This window comes from Saccopteryx bilineata, chromosome 9, assembly GCF_036850765.1.
Source record: "Saccopteryx bilineata isolate mSacBil1 chromosome 9, mSacBil1_pri_phased_curated, whole genome shotgun sequence".
NCBI classification, from domain to species: domain Eukaryota; kingdom Metazoa; phylum Chordata; class Mammalia; order Chiroptera; family Emballonuridae; genus Saccopteryx; species Saccopteryx bilineata.
The window spans coordinates 70,307,242-70,329,517 of record NC_089498.1 but is presented as its reverse complement, the minus strand read 5'-3'; the positions used below and the strand labels follow the sequence as shown (position 1 = coordinate 70,329,517).

Below are 22,276 nucleotides of genomic sequence, written 5' to 3'. Positions count from 1 at the left end.
GCTTTACCCCAATAAATCTAGTACCTATCTGACACCCTTATAAAAGAGTTCACTTTATTTTTATTAAAATCTATTCATGGAAAACATTTTGGAGAACATACACCAAGACATTAATAGGGTTTAGTCTGGGGGATATGATTATGAGTGATTTTTATTTTATTCTTTTTTTTATTATATTTTAATTGATTGTTAAAAATTATAAAAATAAATGCATACAATACATTTATAAAAAGTAATTATCAGAAAAATAATTGTAAAGCATCAACTTACTTTTCTGTAAAATTCTAAAATCTGGAGAATCTTCTATCAAGGTCCCTTCCCTATACCACTCCACTTTAGGTGACGGGCCTCCTTTCACTCTGCATTCAAAGACAACCAGCTGACCCTCAGAGGCTGATAAATTTTGTAACATCTATAACGAGAAGAATATTATTAGAACCAAAAAGTGTACATTTTTGAAATCTAGTTCCAGTGCTGAAGTTTAGAAAATGATACCATTGCCTTTGTATTTAGATTTTCTCCAAATCTTTTAACTCTCTGGAAGCTTCAATTCTGTGGATGTGCATTAAGTTTTTTGAAGATTAGGGCTCACAATTATCTGAGCCCTTCTGGAGCTTTTCCCTCTCCATTGCAGTGCCAGACAAGTTTATTCAATACTAAGCTAAGCATTTTGAGGGGTTCCAAAAATACTAATTTTTTGATAAGGTACTTGTGTTCTTAAATGCCCAAATGGACTTGGTTTCCAAAAATAATAACAATTTTAAAAATCTACAGGAGTATCTACTAAGTATACTTAGCACAAGAGTGATATATTTTCCCCCCACAAGAATATCTCTGTCCATGAAGTATAACATCTCTGTGGCACCAGTAACTGACTGTTTTTCTGGCTTTGCTTATTTTCATTCTGTAGTCCTGAAAATTCACTTTGGTTTTGCTATTTTTCCCCCCCTTATGTGTTCTTTACAGTATAGCCTCTACATCTGTTCAGGGATATAAACAGTGGCAATCTCTATGAAATCATAGTCACATAGTCATGGTGAAATATCTTATAATTTTGTGAAGGGATCAGTAAATGTTTTTTGAGACTGCCACGATAAAAGGTTTACAAAGACCACTTTGAACTGTATCATATCGGTCTATTCCATAATAGACTTCACAGGAGAATGGAACTCACATTTTCCTTCTCCAACTAGTTTGATTTGTGAACTTAAAGTCACACTTCCATTTGTGTAATAGGTGCTTCATTTGATTATAAAATATTTCTTTAACATGTGTGTGAGTATATTTTTGTTTTTAATTTTAGTCCAAAAGTTATAAACACAGAAAAGTTATGATTAACTTCCTCCACAAGCTCTTAATGCTGCAAGGCTTTCTATTATTACACTTTTGAGACCTGCAATTAGAAAATATTGGCTCTTGCCTCGGAGAAGGGGATAGTCAATATATACATTTTTATTTTATTCTCTTTTTTTTCTTTCTAATATATACATTTTTGCTTTTGCCATTCATTCTTATAAATATTTTGTGATTGTTTATAGCTCTTGTCTGAAAAGTTTATGGTATTTTGTGAATGACCACATCATATTTATGGCAATTTGTCTAAAGCAGCAATTTTCGACCGGTGTGCCACAAGAATTTTTAAAACACGGACCTCTTTTACCTTACATTGTCAAATTAAAAAATAACAACAGACAACACAATAATAACTGTCCAGTGTAAATGAATCAAAGTTACACCTAATTTTTTGTCAGATAGGCAAAAAATGTTTTGTAGTGTGCTGCAGAATTTTAATAATTAATTTGTGTGTGCCATGTGATGAAAAAGGTTGAAAATCACTGGCTAAAGGAATACAGGGGTGGGGGTAACCATATGGCTTTAGCTACAGTAAGAATTTTACCTCAGTGGTATATGTAAGTTAATATTGGGACAGCCAGGGGGCATTGTAGTTCAAAGTTAGTGGTTATTTTTTGCATTTCCAAATTTGTTTGCTGAAGTAATTCAGGATAGGATTTGCACAGAATGGTTTCTAAATTAGTAGGAACCTTTTTATTCCTTGTCTACCCGAAACAACATCTTCTAGTAACAAGAATGGAATTCTCTCAGTAAGCAGGGAACACCAATGAGTCTTGGGTGCTCCTGGCAAGCTGGTGAACGTGACTTCTACCCTGATATCTGAGCAAATTCTGTGTTAAAACAGAAACTTTGGGGCCTATTGTCTACTTTAATGGCAGTCAGACATTTCCCTGGGATTTTTATATAACGGAGTTTTATTCCTTCTTTAAGCAAAAAAAAAAAAAAAAAATAGAAAAAACAAAGAAATAACAACAAAAATGGTGGCGATGGTGGAAGGGATTGAATAAATAAAATATGGCACATTTTTCAAATGTAAGCAGAATTAAGTCAATCTATATGTTTTGACTTGGCTTGCAGTTCAGTTCAGATATATAAGACAATTCTCAATCTGTAGAGATTACACCAAAACCCTGCTTGCAAAAGGACCTCCTTGAGAAAATATGTTGCTCACAATGGAGACATTTACGGCCATGACCTGTGTTTTGTATGAGAGTCCAGCCAAGATACCTTCGATACTACAGTGCTTAAATATGTGTAAAGCCAGTATCTAAGGCCAGGGCCAAGGCCACCATCACAGCCGCCTGGCTCATGCAGGTTCGCATTGGATTCGGACAGTCGGTAAAGAAACAACGAAGCCACAAACTGGTGGGCCATAGTCTTTAATTCTAGCTTGCACCCGGCGGGCAAGTAAAAACATACACTGGGCTCCAAAACCCACTCACATTCAGTGCTCACAAAGCCACTGACTTATCTGAGTTTCCTAGAATCAAAGGTTTCTAGCTCACCAGCCTTATTCTCCTCAGTTCCCCATCTCCTTCCTTATCCCAGATACAAACTCTACACAAACTGGCATCTCACTCAGCACTCCGCCATCTTGGCTGCTTCTCCTGGCCTACTCCACGTGGCCTCCTTCTGCTCTCTGCTCTGCTCTCTCCTCTAATGATAATCTCAGGAGCCAAGAGAGCAAACTCTCGTTCCGCCCCCATTTTATATTGTAGCTTCACAACCTCTAATCCAATATACAAAATAGGGAAGTCTCTACTACAAAGTCACTTCTCTGAGGAATGATTGGATTGTACCACCCCACATCAAAAGGGGTGGGAAAGGCTTAATCCCAAAACCAAGCCCCAGGCTACAAGGATTCTCAACACACATTAATATCACCTGGGCGATGGCCTCCTCGTGGGCAGCGCTGTCTTTAACAAAGTGAGCATAATATATTTTACCTGCCCAACAATATGCCCACTTAATGTCTGTGATATAAGATAGAGGTTCATTCCAGTGACACATCATCAATACTCAGCAAAGGAAGTGCCAAGGGTCATCTTATAAGCCACTCAGAAAAAGTTGTTGAAAGTCAGAGTCTGAAGAGCAATGATAGTCATTATTGCTGAAGACTAGTTTTCTACAAAGGTCTCATAGGAAGGAACTAGCACACATCATTGCAAATCAGGGTCTAAAAGAGCTGCACCATTTGAACGTAGTGTAGATGGTGCCACATTCAACACAATAGTAGATCTTAGGCATTTACAGTGTGTACACTATGTACAGACTTAATCATAATCATCTAGATTTCACTGAAGACAAGGCAAATAAAACATTCCCCAACTAATTAAGTTAGTCTTAACTAGGAATTATGGATATGGGAAAAAGTCACTACAACCAAATATCTGTAACTTCTCGAGGTAAACAGTATCCAGAGTGCAAATCTGTCCTGTGTGTCATCCATCACCATACTGGTCATCTGGGAAGACATTCTTTGTAAGGGTGACTTGACGACATGGAGCCTTGAAAAGCAGGTCTTCCATGGCCATTTGATATTGTATTTTTTCCTCCATTCCCCATAAAGACACTCAGATACCAAAAAGTAATGAACACAATAATTCCTTCTTAGCTGAAATGGAAGTTATTCACTGCAGAATAAATATTACTATGTGCCTATTTGTGCCAAGCGCTATAAATGTGAGTTGAAAGGACAGTGTGTCTGCTTAGTAGGTGCTACCCACAAATACAACACAGGGACATCTTGAGAAAGGGCATCTTCCTTATTGGTTAAAAGATGTCAGCCACAAGGTTCATATTGCCATTTTATTCTCTTTTTAACCCAGTTGATATTTTTGCACCTTGGAAGATGCTGCAAATCTTTAGTGCTTTTAGGCTGGAATTGGATCAGAGCTGTTTTTATTGATAAAGAACTCTTTGATTGCCCCTTGATTGCCACAGGTGTCCTGTGCAACAGCTGAGTCAGAAAAACTTCTGGAATTGTCAGGTTGGGGAGAGGGGCCATGTAATCTTCAGAAATCTGGATCCGGCCACTGGTCCAGTTATTTCAGGGCTTCCTGCCTCTGATATTATATAATGAAGCGCTCTTCTTCAAACTCTCACTTCCCCCGCCCCCTTGAAGTCTTCAAATTACTGCTGAAGCAGCTGGAGCCAGGGCTGCTGCAGCCTGGAAGTCTGCCAGAGCAGCTGCTGTCGGAGTGGGAGCAGGGGCAGGAGTAAGATTCTAATTTGATCATCTACGTCCCTTCACAATCAGGAAGTGTGAGCACTGTTTTTCCCCCATAATTAGAATAAAAGTGGGTTGTGTGTTGTTTTTTTATATACTGTATGGAGGATGAAGGATAGTCTGTGTCTGTAAAATATTTAAAAACATAGGTATCACCTATGATCAGAGCAGTGATCTAATGTATGGAACCCCAGTCTTCTCTCAAACTCTACCACTGTTTTGTTGGGCAGCCCTCCCTTTCATTTTAACTTTCTTTAAAAAGAAGATAATACCAGTACTTCCCTATCACCAAAGAAGGTCCAAGGAGTTAAATAAAACTCTACTGAGTGATATGTTTCAAAAAATTGGCTTCTCGCCATTACTGTGTTGGCAAAGAAGTGCTTTGTCAGGCAGTATAGAAAGTGAGTCATGGGGTTGAAATGTCAAAAGTTCCTAATGAAGTAAATAGAGCAGGAATAACCCGAATAAACATATGCAAATGATCAGTTATCATGGCTTATGTCATGTGATTACTGTCGCCAGTGGCTCTGACTCAGAAATTTTCTAATGACACTAGCAGTGACTATGACCTCAATCCTGTCTGCAGTGATGGAAACTAACGCAAGTACACTGTTGCTGATAAGTCCCCCTGGAATCTGAGACACAGCCTATCCTAGTGCCCTATGTCTGAACAATCTTAGTCCCATTTATGGAGGCAAATGCATACCTCTGAGGGCTGAGAAAGCCTCGTCAGAGTTTGGGTTTTTGTATTAAGAACTGTTTTCCTACCACAGATCTAATGTTTTTTGGAGATTTAGCTAACAAACAACATACACTAATGATTATTTTCCCATTTTAATTTATCAAAGGCATCTATGTATCTGACAAGCAGAGCATCTAATTAGAAGGAGGTAATCAGAATTACTACACAAAAGCAGCTAAACTTGTTGCTCTAACCAGTCCATGAAAATCAAATGTAGCTTGGCAGGATAGCTCAGGTTAGAGTGTTGTCCTGATACACCAAGGCTGCAGGTTCCATCCCTGGTCAGGGCACACACAAGAATCAACCAATGAATGCATGGATAAGTGGAACAAGAAATTGATGTCTCTCTCTCTCTCCCCCTTCCTCTCTCTCTAAAATCACTAAAAAAAGAAAGAAAGAAAGAAAGAAAGAAAGAAAGAAAGAAATCTTTTTATTTTTTTTCATTTTTCCGAAGCTGGAAACGGGGAGGCAGTCAGACAGACTCCTGCATGCGCCCGACTGGGATCCACCCGGCATGCCCACCAGGGGGCGATGTTTTGCTCATCTGGGGCATCACTCTGTTGCATCCAGAGCCATTCTAGTGCCTGAGGCAGAGGCCACAGAGCCATCCCCAGCACCCGGACCATCTTTGCTCCAATGGAGCCTCGGCTGCGAGGGGAGGGGAAGAGAGAGACAGAGAGGAAGGAGAGGGGGAGGGGTGGAGAAGCAGATGGGCGCTTCTCCTGTGTGCCCTAGCCGGGAATCGAACCCGGGACTCCTGCACGCCAGGCCGACGCTCTACCGCTGAGCCAACTGGCCAGGGCCAGAAAGAAATCTTTTTAAAAAAATAAAATGAAGTATAAAAATAAGTGTTAAAGTCCTACTGTACTTTTTGGAATAATAAAAATGACTTTGGACATGTTATTGCCTTTATGGACTCCTGTTCTAGGTATTAGAAATAACTTTTAAGATGGGAGAGAGAAAAGTAAACAGTTTTATTATTTTGCTGACTGCTGTACCAGAGGTTTGCACCAGGTAATACAGACTCAGGGAAGATAAAGCACCTAAGAAGACTTACCAGTGAGTGGAAGGAGGTAAGGACTTCTCTGGTGTCTGGCTAGGCAGATGGTAGTGAGGAAGAGAAAAGCGGAGGACACTTCAGTTGGGACTTTCTATATATTACTCTGTGATTTGGTTGCCTTTGAAGAGTCAGCACTGTCTCTGGAGTGTGGCAAATAGACTTGACAAATTAAAGTGTCCTGATTTCTAGGCTTAAGCTCTGTTTTAAGACTAAGTGACTTTGCCATGAAATAAGAGACAGTTACAGGTAGCTGCATTAGCTATATTGTACACACACATCCATTTATCACTTCATCAAAATCTTGTATTCATCGTCACAACATGTTGCTTTCCTACTTCAAGTCTTTGAAAATAGCCATGCTGAAATTCTAAAAGCAGGTTATAAGAAATGAATCTGAAAAAGCAAGAAGTACCTTGTTTTACATAAGAAAGTTGACCCAACTGATATGGGTATGGATAAACAAACCTCACTCTAGCCCAGGGGTCGGGAACCTATGGCTCTTTTTCATCTCGCTCGCAGACAAATATTTAATAAAAAAATATTAACGTTAAAAAATATAAAACATTCTCATGTATTACAATCCATTCATTTCCCTCCGCTCATGTTCATGGTTGCGGGTGGCTGGAGCCAATCACAGCTGTCCTCCGGGGCAACACCAAATTTTTATTGGATAATGCGTAAGGTACACAGTCGTTGTATGGTTCTCACGAAATTACATTTTAAAATATGTGGTGTTCATGGCTCTCTCAGCCAAAAAGATTCCCGACCCCTGCTCTAGACTTTGGTTGATTTTGGAAAACCATCTTGAATGAACCGAAATGATGGAACTGCCCTAAAATGGACAGAAGTTGTGGTTTTAGCTCTTCCTTTAGAATCAGTACTCATTGGAAATGACATAATTTTTGCCATTATGCTCTAAATCATAATTTCTCAGTCCCAAGAGTATTGGCATTGGTCGGGATAAGTCTCTGTTGTGGGAGGCTCTCTTTCTGTCCAACATTGCAGGATGTTTAGTAGCATCTCTGTTGGCCAGTAGCACAATCTCCCAGTTGTGACAACTAAAAATGTCTTGAGACATTGCCAAATGTCCACTGAGGGGCAAATTAACTCTCATGAGAACTATTGCTCTAAGCTTAACCTGTGGTGGCTTAGTGGATAAAGTGTCAATTTGGAATGCTGAGGTCACTGGTTCAAAACCCTGGGCTTGCCCAGTCAAGGCATATACAAATATTGATCGACTTATGACTTATGCAACTTATGACCATTCAACTTTACAACCACAATCGTTAGCCACGACTGCTCTGCGTCTGGCAGCGCAAGTGTTGCCCAGCTGGGTGTATGACAGTGCGGACCAGCTTCCGGCAGCACTACCATCTCCACGTGCACCATTTCAACTGTTATCCCAGACTCGGTACAGCAATTTGTGTTTTGTGTCTTGAATATTTTTCATCAAACTCCTCCCAAGATGTCTACCAAGAGGAAATTGTCTTTGCAAATATTAAACCAGTTGTACTGGTAATGCAGTGTTTTACTTAAACCTGACAAATGTAAAAATAAGAAACAAAATGGTGTAGAGATGATACAAATGGCATAAAATGAACAAAGAAAATTATGATATATAACAATAATGAAAGAAAATTATGATAAAATACAACTTAAAGATTTTTATAACATCATTTCACAGTACTGTACATATAGCTTACTCAACTTACGACCAAATCGTGTTACGACCGGCCTGTCAGAACCAATCATGGTTATAAGTCGAGCACTAGCTGTGCAGAAAGCAATTACTATGACTTAATGCTTCCTGCTTCTCCCCTCTATTTCTCTCTCTCTAAAAAAAAACAAAAAAAATGAATAGAGAACTATTGCTCTAAACTAAAGCATACTTCTGGGAGGATAAAATATCTCTGGGCCTAAGTTGGCATTCATACACACAATAAATTATAGATCCAGGTGTTGATTCCATTCATGTGATCTTTTTTTTTTTTTCTTTTTTTTTTTCTTTCTGAAGCTGTAAACGGGGAGAGACAGTCAGGCAGACTCCCGCATGCGCCCAACCGGGATCCACCCGGCACGCCCACCAGGGGCAATGCTCTGCCCACCAGGGGGCGATGCTCTGCCCCTCCGGGGGGTCGCCCTGCGGGCGACCAGAGCCACTCCAGCGCCCGGGGCAGAGGCCAAGGAGCCATCCCCAGCGCCCGGGCCATCTTCGCTCCAACGGAGCCCCGGCTGCGGGAGGGGAAGAGAGAGACAGAGAGGAAGGAGGGGGCGGGGGTGGAGAAGCAAATGGGCGCCTCCTCTATGCGCCCCGGCCGGGAATCGAACCCGGGTCCCCTGCACGCCAGGCCGACGCTCCACAGCTGAGCCAACTGGCCAGGGCCCCGGGTCTGTTTTAAAGAGGGAGCTGATGGGATTGGCTATGAGCGTGAGTGCAGGTGGGAGGGGCGGGGACTCGTGAAGGGCGTGGCCAGACTGATCGGGGGCACTGCTCTGGGCCCCTCAGGGCCTCAGAACTGTGGGAACACAAAACTCCCCACAGTAATGCTGGAACCCCTTGGTTGGTGGTGTGGGGGCGGGCAGGAAGGGGGAGAGAGAGGGAGAGATCAATATGCGAGTGCTAAATGCTGAGCGAAAGGGTGCATCAAGTATAAGCGGACTCGGTGAGAACTGCCAGCCCAGGGACCCTGAGTCACTCTGGCTGGGTTATACCTGAGATGGCTGGGCTGCAGGTGTCACTGCCAAGGAGGCAGCTGGACATGGGAGTGGGGTGGGGAAGGACTGGGGTCGGCCAGCATGGGCCCACCAGAGGCCAGCGTGGACAGAGGGAGTGAGGGCAGGGCAGGGCGTGAACACTGACACCCCATTCATGTGATCTTTATAATACCAAATAATATCCATGTTACTAAATTTTTTACCTTTAAATTTTTTTTTAAATTATTATTTATTTATTTATTTATTTTTACAGGGACAGAGAGAGAGAGTCAGAGAGAGGGATAGATAGGGACAGACAGAGAGAGATGAAAAGCATCAATCATCAGTTTTTGGGGTTTTTTGTTTGTTTCACAGAGAGAGAGTCAGAGAGAGGGATAGATAGGGACAGACAGGCAGAATGGAGAGAGATGAGAAACATCAATCAACAGTTTTTTGTTGCGACACCTTAGTTGTTCATTGATTGCTTTCTCATATGTGCCTTGACCATGGGCCTTCAGCAGACCAAGTAACCTCTTGCTCGAGCCAGTGACCTTGAATCCAAGCTAGTTAGCTTTTTGCTCAAACTAGATGAGCCCGTGCTCAAGCTGGCAACCTTGAGGTCTCGAACCTGGGTCCTCCGCATCCCAGGCAGACACTCTATCCACTGTGCCACCGCCTGGTCAGGCTCAATCATCAGTTTTTCATTGCAACACCTTAGTTGTTCATTGATTGCTTTCTCATATGTGCCTTGACTGTGGGCCTTCAACAGACTGAGTAACCCCTTGCTCGAGCCAGCGACCTTGGGTCCAAGCTGTTGAGCTTTTTTTTTTTCTTCAAGCCAGTTGAGCTCGTGCTCAAGCTGGCAACCTCGGGGTATAAAACCTGGGTCATTCCACATCCCAGTCCGATGCTCTATCAATTGCGCCACTGCCTGGTCAGGAAATTTTTTTACCTTTTTATATATTGCCTTGTATAGCACATAAACAAGTCAATGTTATATAAGGGAAAAAACAATAGAGCGAGGATTGGGAGAACTTGTTTCTAGTCCTGCTTCTGCTGCTAATTAGTTTTGTAATGTTGGATAAATTGCTTAGTTTCTCTGGACTTCCCTTGTTGTTTTGTTTTTTTTCCCATTTGAAAATGAAAGTGCTTGAGTAAAATTTTTAGTTCTAATACAAAGACTATGAGACTCAGAATTAATGCCACCACAAGAGTTGATGTCAGGAAATAGAAAAATGGGACTCTTTGTTCTAGAGTGAGGCTTTGTGTAAGCCTTGTAAGAACATTTAAGTGCAAGTCCTTGAGCTCCAAAGACATTCTTTTGGTGCAACTTAATTCTTTTGAAAGTTTGTCCAGAGACACTTTTGGAATATTAAGTGAATAAAAGCTTATCACCTGACTCCTAGGTGTGGCTATTGTGTTTAACAGCAATAGGATGGGCATAGAGATCAATGTGGTGAATGGGGAAGGCATTTCTTTCATTAGACAAACTGTTATTTAAAATTTGGAACTTGAAAGACATGGTAGCAACTACTAAAAATTCCAAATCCTACAATGTACTCATAACAGACCTAAACCCTGAGATAAAATCAGCAAATACTGCACCTACAGCTTTGTTTGGGTATTGTAGTATATTTTATGACAGGAAGAACTAATATTTCAATTACCTTTGTAAACACAGGAGCTGCAACAATAGGTTTTCCATCCAATCCTTGCAAATAGTTGGTAGGGCTCTGACACTGTTAGAAGGGAATGAACAATAGATTTCTTGTCACTAGCATTATCAGACAGAACACATTTATAGAATTTGGTGTATGAAATTAATCTACAACCTAAAGAATGACACTAAGTCCATGAATCACAAACTTCAAATTTTATACTGAATTAATTGTTTTTCTTTCTAGATCATGTTGTTTATCAATATGTGCCCATGTCTCACAGAGAGCTATGTAATTAATCCTAAATCCCTGAAGAGGTTCCATAGAACTGAGTCTTCACAGATCACAATTTGAAAACTACTGGATTAGAACTAAAATGTGATCTCCTCTGCATTACTAAATGGGTTAGATAAGTAACTGTTTATATATATTTTTAATGGCTTTTAGTCAATAAATGTATTACAACACATTATAAATATGTTCAGATTAGTATGATTTTATATTTTTAGAAGTACATGCATGCATATATTTTCATATATACTGCTCACAAAAATTAGGGGATATTTTATAGCTTCATATTTATTTTGAAATATCCTCTAATTTTTGTGAGCAGTTTGTATGCCTAAAAAATGTATGAAGCTGTTTGCTAGAAACCTTTTTTTTTTTTTAAGAGAGAGGAGGGGAGATAGTTGAGGCAGACTCCTGCATGCACCCCAACCACGATATACCAGGCATTCTCATCTGGGACAACACTTGAGTACCGAGCTATTTTTAGTGCCTAAGGCTGATTCACTCCACGGAGCTATCCCTCAGTGCCTGGAGCCACACTCAAGCCAGTTGAGCCACTGGCTGTGGGTGAGGAAGAGGGAAAGAAGAGGGAAATTAGGTGGGGAGAAGCAGATAGTCACTTCTCCTGTGTGCCCTGACCAGGAATAGTACCCAAAACATCCATATGTTGTTTCGGGCTGATGCTCTATCCACTTAGCCAACTGGCCAGGGCCTGCTAGAAACTATTAAGAGAAAGCACCTCTGAGGAGTGGGGGTATGGAAATAGAACCTTGATGACAGTTTCTACTTAGTATACTTCTGTATTTTTAAAATGTTTTTACACTAAACATGTATTAATATCATCATCATCATTATCATCATCAACTTAAGGAATGGGAACTTTGAGTGTATTTTAAAAAGTAATTTTATAATTGCTCTCTTAGAAAATAGAATTCTTTACAGCTCCATGAAATTGAGTTTCACAATACAGAGTATCCTGGGTCATTGTGACAACTCTATATGTGATCAGTACCCTACTCCCAATAAAGCTGGAATATTAAAGACTAATTTGTAAAGAGTTTATTTTCCTATGATATTTGCTTAGGAAGCTAGACCATTTGTTCCCAAAGCAACAGGAGCCACTGATACCCTGCATCAGAAGTACGGATTATCATGATCACGGAAGTGTACTGCCCAAGATCATTATGAAGGTGTAATAGAGAAGAACATGACCATACAAGCTGGTCATAGTCACAGTGGCTGCCTGTCCCAGTCTATGGTACTTGTGTTTCACTTAGACTCTTGTACCTGCTGGATGGTTGACACTCTTGGCTGGACCACAGCATGCTGGGTTTGGGGTACTGCTGAAGGAACAGCTGCAGAAGTAGTGGGAGGGGATGACACCTCATTGGGCTTCTGGATTCTGAAAAATGATGAAAATATAGATAAAACAGACCTATCATTGTTTGTAAAAATTCTTTCAGCAAAGTTAGTAATATTATCCCTGCTTATAGTTAGATGTAATACAAATCTTTGGTCAACAATATTCTACAAATACTGAGGGCTTCTTTGCTACATACTTTGTTAAATATAAACAGGAAGATGATAAGAAATACCACTCCTGTCCTTGAGTTAGTCACTCTGAACCAAGCTGGTTTGATTGTTCGTTTGCTTGTTTGTTTTTTTTGACAGAGATAGAGAAAGGAACAGACAGACTGGAAGGGAGAGAGATGAGTAGCAACAATTCTTTGTTGCGGCACCTTAGTTTCTCAGTAATTGTTTTCTCATATGTGCCTTGACTGGGAGGGCTACAGCAGAGTGAGTGATCCCTTGCTCAAGCCAGTGACCTTGGGTTTAAGCTGGTGAGCCTTGCTCAAACCAGATGAGCCGGCGCTCAAGCTGGTGACCTTGGGTCTCGAACCTGGGTCCTCCACATCCCAGTCCGATGCTCTATCCACTGTGCCACCACCTGGTCAGGCAAGCTGGGACTTTTGTATATTCACAACTGAGAATCCAACCAAGTGCTATGACAGAGCATGTGCAGAAGATAATTTTTTGAGATCTGTTTTGTTGTTGCCCTATGTATTTTCCTTCGCTCTCTCATTTCAAATAAGAGGAGAGGTTTTGTAAATCTTTGCTTCTGGGATGTTGGAATGGCAAAAAGCAGAAACAGCCTGAGTTAATGAGCTCTTCAAGTTTATACAAACTAAAGAGATTATTGAAGAGCGAGAGATACAAGTAATATTCTTGAATAGGCTGCAAAGGGGAGATTATTTTAGTTTTGTGGGTCTTGCCAGAGAATAAGAGGAAGAATCTGAGTCCAAAAGGGATGATAACCCCTATGGGTCTCACTTTTGCTAAAGATATCAGTACCCAAGCATATCAAGAGCAACAAAGAATTGGTTTCGAAGGGACCTTGAGGTCTGGGACATGGGCCTCTCCCCCATAACCTGTGGTGGTAGATGACCGATGACAGAATGGGCTTCCCTTTTGTTTAGATGTTACCTCTGTCTGCCTCAGCTTCCTCATCTCTAAAATGGGAAAATAATAATTTTCACCTCTTAGGATTTTTGTAAGGGTTAAATAAGATAATTTATGTAAGATGCACAGATCAGTGTAATATCAAACACTAACTGTATCCATATCTATATACCAAAGATCTTTCCACAACCATGGAGGAGGAAGGGGAACTCCAATAATGAATGATTAAATATTTTCCTTGCCCTAAAAGTTGGGGTCTCAGCAGCAGAATAATGTGGTGATACAGAGGCTATCAAAGTTCCAAAACATCAATTTTCTATTTCTTAAATAATAGAACTCCTGACTCCTTTACTTGGCTACTCCAAATAAAGACTATTTCCCAACGTTCATTGAAGGTAGGTGTGGCCACATGACTACCTTCTGGTCATGGGATATGAGGGATAGTGATGTGTGGGATATAAGAGAGATCACCTAAAAAGGAAGGCAGGGCATGAGCTTATTTCTTTCATTGTAGACTAGGAAGGTGAGGCCACAACTTAGAATGAGATGAAGCAGAAAGTTGGAAGCAGTCTGGACCCCATCAGTGGACTATGGAGCCATCTTACCAGCTAAATTCATATTTTTATGTAAATAAGGAATAAATGTCTTATTTAAGTCATTATTTTGAATATTTATCACACATAATGAAAGCTAAATCCTAACTACTACAAGTAGATCTAAAGAAAATAAACAAATGAGATATTTCTTGCTTATTTAAGTGTATATATCAAAATTCACACCCATTAGGCTTGTAACCATGTTATGAGATCCTTGAGAAAGGAGTGATAAATGTGCAATGGAGGAGAAGTTTATGATAGAACTTGACTGGGTTTTGAAGCCCAGGCAGAGAAGGAGGGAGGGCATTCCTAGCAAAGGGAACAGCTTGAAGAAAGGGGTGAAATGAACCATACATTGTTTGAGTGAGATGGCAGGACTGTAGAGAGCTTGAGGTGGGGAATGAACGAGAGGGGGCAGGAAAGCTTGGATGATACTCTAATGAATAAGGCTTTCTATGCCATGTTAAGATTTTTTATTTTTATTTTATTTTATTTATTTATTTTATTTTTCTGAATTTGGAAACGGGGAGGCAGTCAGACAGACTTCCGCACACGCCCAACCGGGATCCACCTGGCACGCCCACCAGGCGGTGATGCTCTGCCCATCTTGGGGTGTCACTCTGCCCCAATCAGAGCCATTCTAGCGCCTGAGGCAGAGGCCACAGAGCCATCCTCAGCGCCCGGGCCAACTTTGCTCCAATAAAGCCTTGGCTGTGGGAGGGGAAGAGAGAGACAGAGAGGAAGGAGAGGGGGAGGGGTGGAGAAGCAGATGGGTGCTTCTCCTGTGTGCCCTGGCCAGGAATCAAACCCGGAACTCCCGCACGCCAGGCCAATGCTCTACCACTGAGCCAACCGGCCAGGGCAGTGTTAAGATTTTTTTAAATGTTGTTATTTTGTTTTATTTTGTCATAGATATTATTTTTTTAAGTAAGGGAAATGATAGGATCTGAATTATCTTTTAGAGAATCACTGGTTGTATTTGAACACTATAAAAGAGAAAAAGGTTGGAGCACCTGTAAGGAGGCGATTGGCATGAAGAGGCAGAAAGAAAGGAGGAATTGCACTGAAGCCATGTGAATAAGGCAGCGAATTAGAGGGAGAAGTCACTAATTAGAGCAAAATTAGAATTACCGATTCATCTCTTCTTTGTTAGGGTCCCCTTCTGAGTCAGAAGAAGAAGCCCCTGGAAAAATAAAAACAAGACATGAATTTTGTTTTGTGGCACAGACAGAGAGAGAGTCAGACAGATAGGACAGACAGACAGGAAGAGAGGGAGATGAGAAACATCAATTATTCATTGTGGTTTCTTAGTTGTTCATTGATTTATTTCTCATATGTGCCTTGATGGGGGGGGGGCTACAGCAGACCAAGTGACCTCTTGCTCGAGCCAGCGACCTTGGGTTCAAGCTGGTGAACCTTGTCAAACCAGATGAGCCCGCACTCAAGTTGCAACTTCGGGGTCTCGAACCTGGGCCCCTCGCATCCTAATCTGATGCTCTATCCATTGCACCACCGCCTGTTCAGGCAAGACATGAAATTTTTTTTTTTTCAGAGAGAGGGATAGATAGGAACAGACAGACAGGAACGGAGAGAGATGAGAAGCATCAATCATCATTTTTTCATTGTGACAGCTTAGTTGTTCATTGATTGCTTTCTCACATGTGCCTTTACGGTGTGCCTTCAGCAGACCGAGTAACCCCTTGTTTGAGCCAGCGACCTTGGGTCCAAGCTGGTGAGCATTTTGCTCAAGCCAGATGAGCCAATGTTCAAGCTGGTGACCTCAGGATCTCAAACCTGGGTCCTCTGCATCCAAGTCCAACGCTCTATCCACTGCACCACCTCCTGGTCAGGCAAGACATGAAAAATTTAAGATGATGTATAGCCAGGGGACGCCATTGTGGTCATTCACATGCAGGTTCTCATTGAATTCGGGCAGATGGTAAAGAAATGGTGGAGTCGGAGGATGGTGAGTCATTCTGTTTATTGGTGTCTCACCAGGACAGGCAAGCCACAGTAAAAGCCCAAAACCTGCTTTTCCCACGGAGGGCAAGGGATCCAGGAAGGGAGAAAAAGAAATCCTCTTGCACCTCTCAGTGGTGGGGGCAGAATCTCTCTTCTAGTAAACATTAGCATAACAATGGCCCCTCTCAAGCTGGTAATGAACCCTTTCACCTGGGTAGTGGCCATTTTTAACAATAAAAGTGAGCAAAACCAGAAAATACAGATTTTACAAACTTATTTGCCCAACAGATGAAAATTTCTTAAACTGGTTTCTAGGCATTTGAAGACCTTCAGAATTTCAGACCTGTAAATGAACCCAGTGTTGCCCTACACTAACACTAACACTAACTTTCACAGATGAGGAAATAGGCCCTAAGTAGTTGAAGGACTTGCTCATGGTTATATGGCTAATTAGTGATAGGGTTCAAATTAACTGGTTCAAATTCCAAGTGTTCTTGTAGATAAAACACCAGCTGATGCCTTTTTACTAACAAAACAGTCTTTGCAGACATAAATCCTCTTTCCCTTGACCTATACAGATTAAATAAAAGAAGGGATTACATTGGATTCCAAACATTGTAGGTGTAGGCGGATGCTCTTCCGTCCAGTCCTAATATTAACAAGTTACATTTCATCTTAAGAGTGGGGGTGTTTGAAATTCTGTTGCCACAAATTGAAAGAATCAGCGATCCAATCTCAGCATTGCTAGCAGAGCTTTGATCCTGGATTTACTTCTCAACATAGTAAATTCCAGGAAGACTTAACAGAGCTAAGTCTGGAGGCATTTATTGTACTTCAAAAATTTGACAATGAAGCCCTGGCCGGTTTGCTCAGTGGTAGAGTGTCGGCCTGGCGTGCAGGAGTCCTGGGTTCGATTCCCGGCCAGGGCATACAGGAGAAGCGCCCATCTGCTTCTCCACCCCCCCTTCCTCTCTGTCTCTCTCTTTCCCTCCCGCAGCCGAGGCTCCATTGGAGCAAAAAGATGGCCCAGGTGCTGGGGATGGCTCCTCAGCCTCTGCCCCAGGCACTGGAGTGGCTCTGGTCGTGATAGAGGACGCCCTGGATGGGTAGAGCATTGCTCCCTGGTGGGCGTGCTGGGTGGATCCCGGTAGGGTGCATGCGGGACTCTGTCTGACTGCCTCCCCTTTCCAGCTTCAGAAAAAGAAAAAAAGAAAAAATTGACAAAGAAAACATACAACATATTTTTATTCATGCATTATTCATTATCATTATCATTATCATTATTCACATATCTATTCAATAAATGTTTATCAGTACTGTCGGTCAAATAAGTGTGTAAATGTGATATATATGTTTCCTCACTTATAGTTTGCATTGGGTGTGGGGGACAGGCTATAAGCAGGCAGGCTCGTTATACCCTAAGGCTTAGTTTTAAGACTAAGCCTTTCCCACCCTAAGTGACTTTGTATCAGAGACTTCCTTGTTTGTATATTGGATTAAAGGCTTTGATTTCTACACTTTAAAATGGGGCAGAGGAGCCCATGCTGGGGGAGAGCAGAGAAAGGCCTGGTGGAGGAGAGGAGAAGCAGCCAAGATGGCGGAATGCTGAAGGAGAAGCCAGTTTGTACAGAGTTTGTGCAGAGAGAAGGAGATGGGGAACAGAGGTGAATAAGGCTGGTGAGGTAGAAACCTTTGATTCTAGGAAACTCAGATAAGTCAGTGTCTTTGGAAGCTCTGAATGGAAAGAGAAGTGTTTTCCCACTGTGTGTATTTCTTGCCCGCCGGGTGCAAGCTAGGATTAAAGGTAATGGTCCACCAGTTCTTGGCTCTGTTGTTTCATTACCATCTGACTGAATCAAATTCGAACCTGCATGGGCCAGGCGGCTGTGATGGTGGCCGTGGCTACTGGCCATACAAGTACCTACTCTATACTTGGCACTATATTGGAGATATAGAAGAATGAGACAGTACCAGCCTTACCATAATAATAATATTTGAGTGCTGAAACCAAGGCATAAATAAGGTATAATACAGGGGTCCCCAAACTTTTTACACAGGGGGCCAGTTCACTGTCCCTCAGACCGTTGGAGGGCCCAACTATAAAAAAACTATGAACAAATCCTTATGCACACTGCACATATCTTATTTTAAAGTAAAAAAAATAAAACGGGAACAAATACAATATTTAAAATAAAGAACAAGTAAATTTAAATCAACAAACTGACCAGTATTTCAATGGGAACTATACTCCTCTCACTGACCACCAATGAAAGAGGTATCCTTCCAGAAGTGCGGTGGGGGCCGGATAAATGGCCTCAGGGGGCCGCATGTGGCCCACGGGCCGTAGTCTGGGGACCCCTGGTATAATAGCTGATTGTTGGGCAGATAAAATATATTATGCTCACTTTGTTAAAGATGGTGCTGCCCATGTGAGGCCGTCGCCCAGGTGATATTAATGTGTGTTGAGAATCCTTGTAGCCTGGGGCTTGGTTTTGGGATTAAGCCTTTCCCACCCTTTTTGATGTGGGGTAGTACAATCCAATCATGCCTCAGATAAGTGACTTTGTTTTAGAGACTTCCCTATTTTGTATATTGGATTAAGGGTTTGGATTTCTACACTATAAAATGGGGACAGAGAGGGAGCTTGCTCTCTTGATTCCTGGGATGATTAGCATGAGAGAGCAGAGGGAGCTGAGCAGAGAGCAGAAGGAGGCCACGTGGAGGAGGCCAGCAGAAGCAGCCAAGATGGCGGAGTGCTGAGTGAGATGCCAGTTTGTGCAGAGTTTGTACAGGGAGAAGGAAGGAGATGGGGAACTGAGGAGAATAAGGCTGGTGAGCTAGAAACCTTTGATTCTAGGAAACTCGGATAAGTCAGTGGCTTTGTGAGCACTGAGTGTGAGTGGGTTTTGGAGCCCAGTGTGTAGTTTTTTACTTGCCCGCCGGGTGCAAGCTAGAATTAAAGAAAATGGCCTATCAGTTTTTGGCTCCATTGTTTCTTTACCGAATGTCCGAATCCAATGCGAACCTGCATGGGCCAGGTGGCTGCTGCGATGGTAGCCCTGGCCCTGGCTCCTGGCTTTACACTGATAAAAGTGATAAAGAATGGTTCCCAGAAAAAAATTAGGGGACAAGATAAATGGAAACAAAACCTTATCATAGATAAGGATATACAAGGATATAAATTAATTTATTCTCTAAATTCATTCATATGAATTTGGCACTGATATAAATGCCTTTCCAAAGCTCCCAAATGGTCTCCATACTACTACCATTGAATCTCTGGAGTATATTCTCACCCAGGAACCAGGCTGGCTGTTGGGCAGATAAAATGTATTATGCTCACTTTGTTAAAGATTACGCTGCCCATGAGGAGGCCGTCGCCCAGGTGATATTAATGTGTGTTGGGGTGGGCTAAAGGCAGGCAGAATCCTTGTAGCCTGGGGCTTGGTTTTGGGATTAAGCCTTTCCTACCCTTTTTGATGTGGGGCGGTACAATCCCATCATACCTCAGAGAAGTGACTTTGTAGTAGAGACTTCCCTATTTTGTATATTGGATTAAAGGTTGTGAAGCTACACTATAAAATAGGGGTAGAACGGGAGCTTGCGCTCTTGGTTCCTGGGATGATTAGAGGAGAGAGCAGAGCAGAGAGCAGAAGGAGGCCACGTGGAGTAGGCCAGGAGAAGCAGCCAAGATGGCGGAGTGCTGAGTGAGATGCCAGTTTGTGTAGAGTTTGTATCTGGGATTAGGAAGGAGATGGGGAACTGAGGAGAATAAGGCTGGTGAGCTAGAAACCTTTGATTCTAGGAAATTCGGATAAGTCAGTGGCTTTGTGAGCACTGAATGTGAGTGGGTTTCGGAGCCCAGTGTGTATTTTTACTTGCCCACTGGGTGCAAGCTAGAATTAAAGACTATGGCCCACCAGTTTTTGGCTTCGTTGTTTCTTTACCGACTGTCCAAATCCAATGCGAACCTGCATTTGCCAGGTGGCTGCTGTGATAGTGGCCCTGGCCGTGGCTCCTGGCTTTACACTGACCCTGGTTGTTTTTTTTTTGTTGTTGTTGTTTGTTTTGGGTTTCTATTTTTTAAGTAAGTGGGGGAGAGATGGAGAGACAATCTCCCACATGTGCAATGAAGGGGATCCTGGCAACCCCCATCTGGGACCAATGCTCGAATCAACTGAGCTATGCTCAGTGCCTGAGGTCAATGCTTGGACTAATTGAGACACTGGCTGTGAAAGGGGAAGAAAGAGAGAAGTGGGAAAAGGAGGGGAAGAGAAGCAGATGGTCGCTTCTCATGTGTGCCCTGAGTGGGGATGGAACCCAGGATGTTCGCACACCAGTTCGATGCTCTATCCACTGAGCAAACTGGTCAGCACCCAGACTGCTCGTGTTAAAAGCTAAGTCAGATCTTGTCACATCTCTGCTCAGAATTCTTCATAGCTTCCCATCTCCCTCAGAGTAAAAGTCAAAATTTTTGCAAATGACCTACAAGGATCTACATAATCTGTTTATCTGCTTCCTCCCATCTTGAGCCCATCTTGAACTTTTGACCTGCTTGATCCTTTCTTCCTTGTTTGCTCCACCCTGGCCACATTGGCTCAGCTCTGTGTGTTGATACCAACACACTCCCACCTGAGGGTCACTGCACTTACTGATTTTTCTGCCTAAAGTTCTTTTTCTTTGAATATCCTTGTGGCTCACTCCTTTACTTCCTCCAAGTCTTCACTATATGTCACCTAGTTAGTGAGTTCTTCCTTGATCACCTTATCTAGAATTGCAGTTGTTGGGCAGATAAAATATTCAATATATTATGTTCACTTTGTTAAAGATGGCACTGCCCACATGGAAGCTGTCGCCCGTAGTAGTAATGTGTGTTGGGGGCAGGCTGTGGGCAGGCAGAATCCTTGTAGCCTGGGGCTTGGTTTTAAGATTAAGCCTTTCCCACCTTTTTTGATGTGGGTTGGTGCAATCCCATCATGCCTCAGAGAAGTGACTTTGTATCAGAGACTTCCCTATTTTGTATATTGGATTAAAGGTTTTGAATTCTACACTATAAAATGGGAGCAGAACAGTAGCTTGCTCTCTTGGTTCCTGAGATTATCATTAGCAGCAGAGAGCAGAGAGAGGCCACGTGGAGGAGGCCAGGAGAAGCAGCCAAGATGGCGGAGTGTTGAGTGAGAGGCCAGTTTGTGCACAGTTTGTATCTGGGAGAAGGAAGGAGATGGGGAACAGAGGTGAATAAGTCTGGTGAGCTAGAAACCTTTGATTCTAGGAAACTCGGATAAGTCAGTGGCTTTGTAAGGCACTGAATGTGAGTGGGTTTTGGAGCCCAGTGTGTGTTTTTACTTGCCCGCTGGGTGCAAGCTAGGATTAACGATGATGGCCCATCAGTTTTTGGCTCCGTTGTTTCTTTACCGACTGTCCGAATCCAATGCAATCCTGCATAGGCCAGGCTGCTGTGATAGTGGCCCTGGCTAATGGCTTTACAGGAGTCTACACACACACACACACACACACACACACACACACCTACAAGCACACAAATGCATGCACACACACATTCATAGTTCTTATCCCCTTTTCTTCCTTTCTATTTTTTCCATAGTGTTTGTATATACTGTAAAATAACAGGAAAAATATATATTGGTCACTGTCCCTGTTCCTGGCACAGAAATCCTATGACCATTATAATTTCTCAAGTGATGAACACTTTGGAGCATCTCTTGTTCTATGTCTTTGGCCCCATCTCTGACACAGGGTTCCTAAAACTCTTGTAAATTACTAAATGATAAGAGCACTAGATGCCTCTTTTGTTCAAATGAGGTAATTGGGTGGGCTCCTCTCTGGTTCCTGGATGGGGACTGGCCACCAGAAAGACTAAGCCATGATCAGAAGCTTGAAATATTCAGCCCCACCCCTATCCCTCAGAGAGTGAATAAGGGCAGGAAATTGAGTTAATAATTGATCATATCCACATGAGGAAGCTTCCTTAAAATCCTAATAGTACGGGGCTTTGGAGAGCTTCAGGCTGGTGAACACATCCACACCAGGAGGGTGACACACCTCAACTCCACATGGATAGAAGCTCCTACACTCAGGACTCTCTTAAACCTCACCCTCTTTATCTCTTCATCTAGTTGTTCATCTGTATCTTTTATCAAATCGTTTAATAAACTGGTTGATGAAAGTAAGTGTTTTCCCAAGTTTTGTGACATGCTCTAGCAAATTAATTAA

At 42.2% G+C, this 22,276-nt stretch overlaps 1 protein-coding gene across 3 annotated transcripts in view; it reads right to left on the bottom strand.

Moving 5' to 3' along the window:
- MYPN (myopalladin) overlaps positions 1-22,276 on the bottom strand; it is a 128,977-nt gene that overhangs the window by 56,854 nt on the left and 49,847 nt on the right. For all 3 annotated transcript variants that reach the window (XM_066243961.1, XM_066243962.1, XM_066243960.1), the window contains 4 exons: positions 15,212-15,263; positions 12,312-12,426; positions 10,746-10,817; positions 271-412 (listed from right to left, as the gene is read on the bottom strand). In XM_066243961.1, the coding sequence (XP_066100058.1) occupies positions 271-412; positions 10,746-10,817; positions 12,312-12,426; positions 15,212-15,263 (381 nt within the window). The remainder of the gene's footprint in view (positions 1-270; positions 413-10,745; positions 10,818-12,311; positions 12,427-15,211; positions 15,264-22,276) is intronic.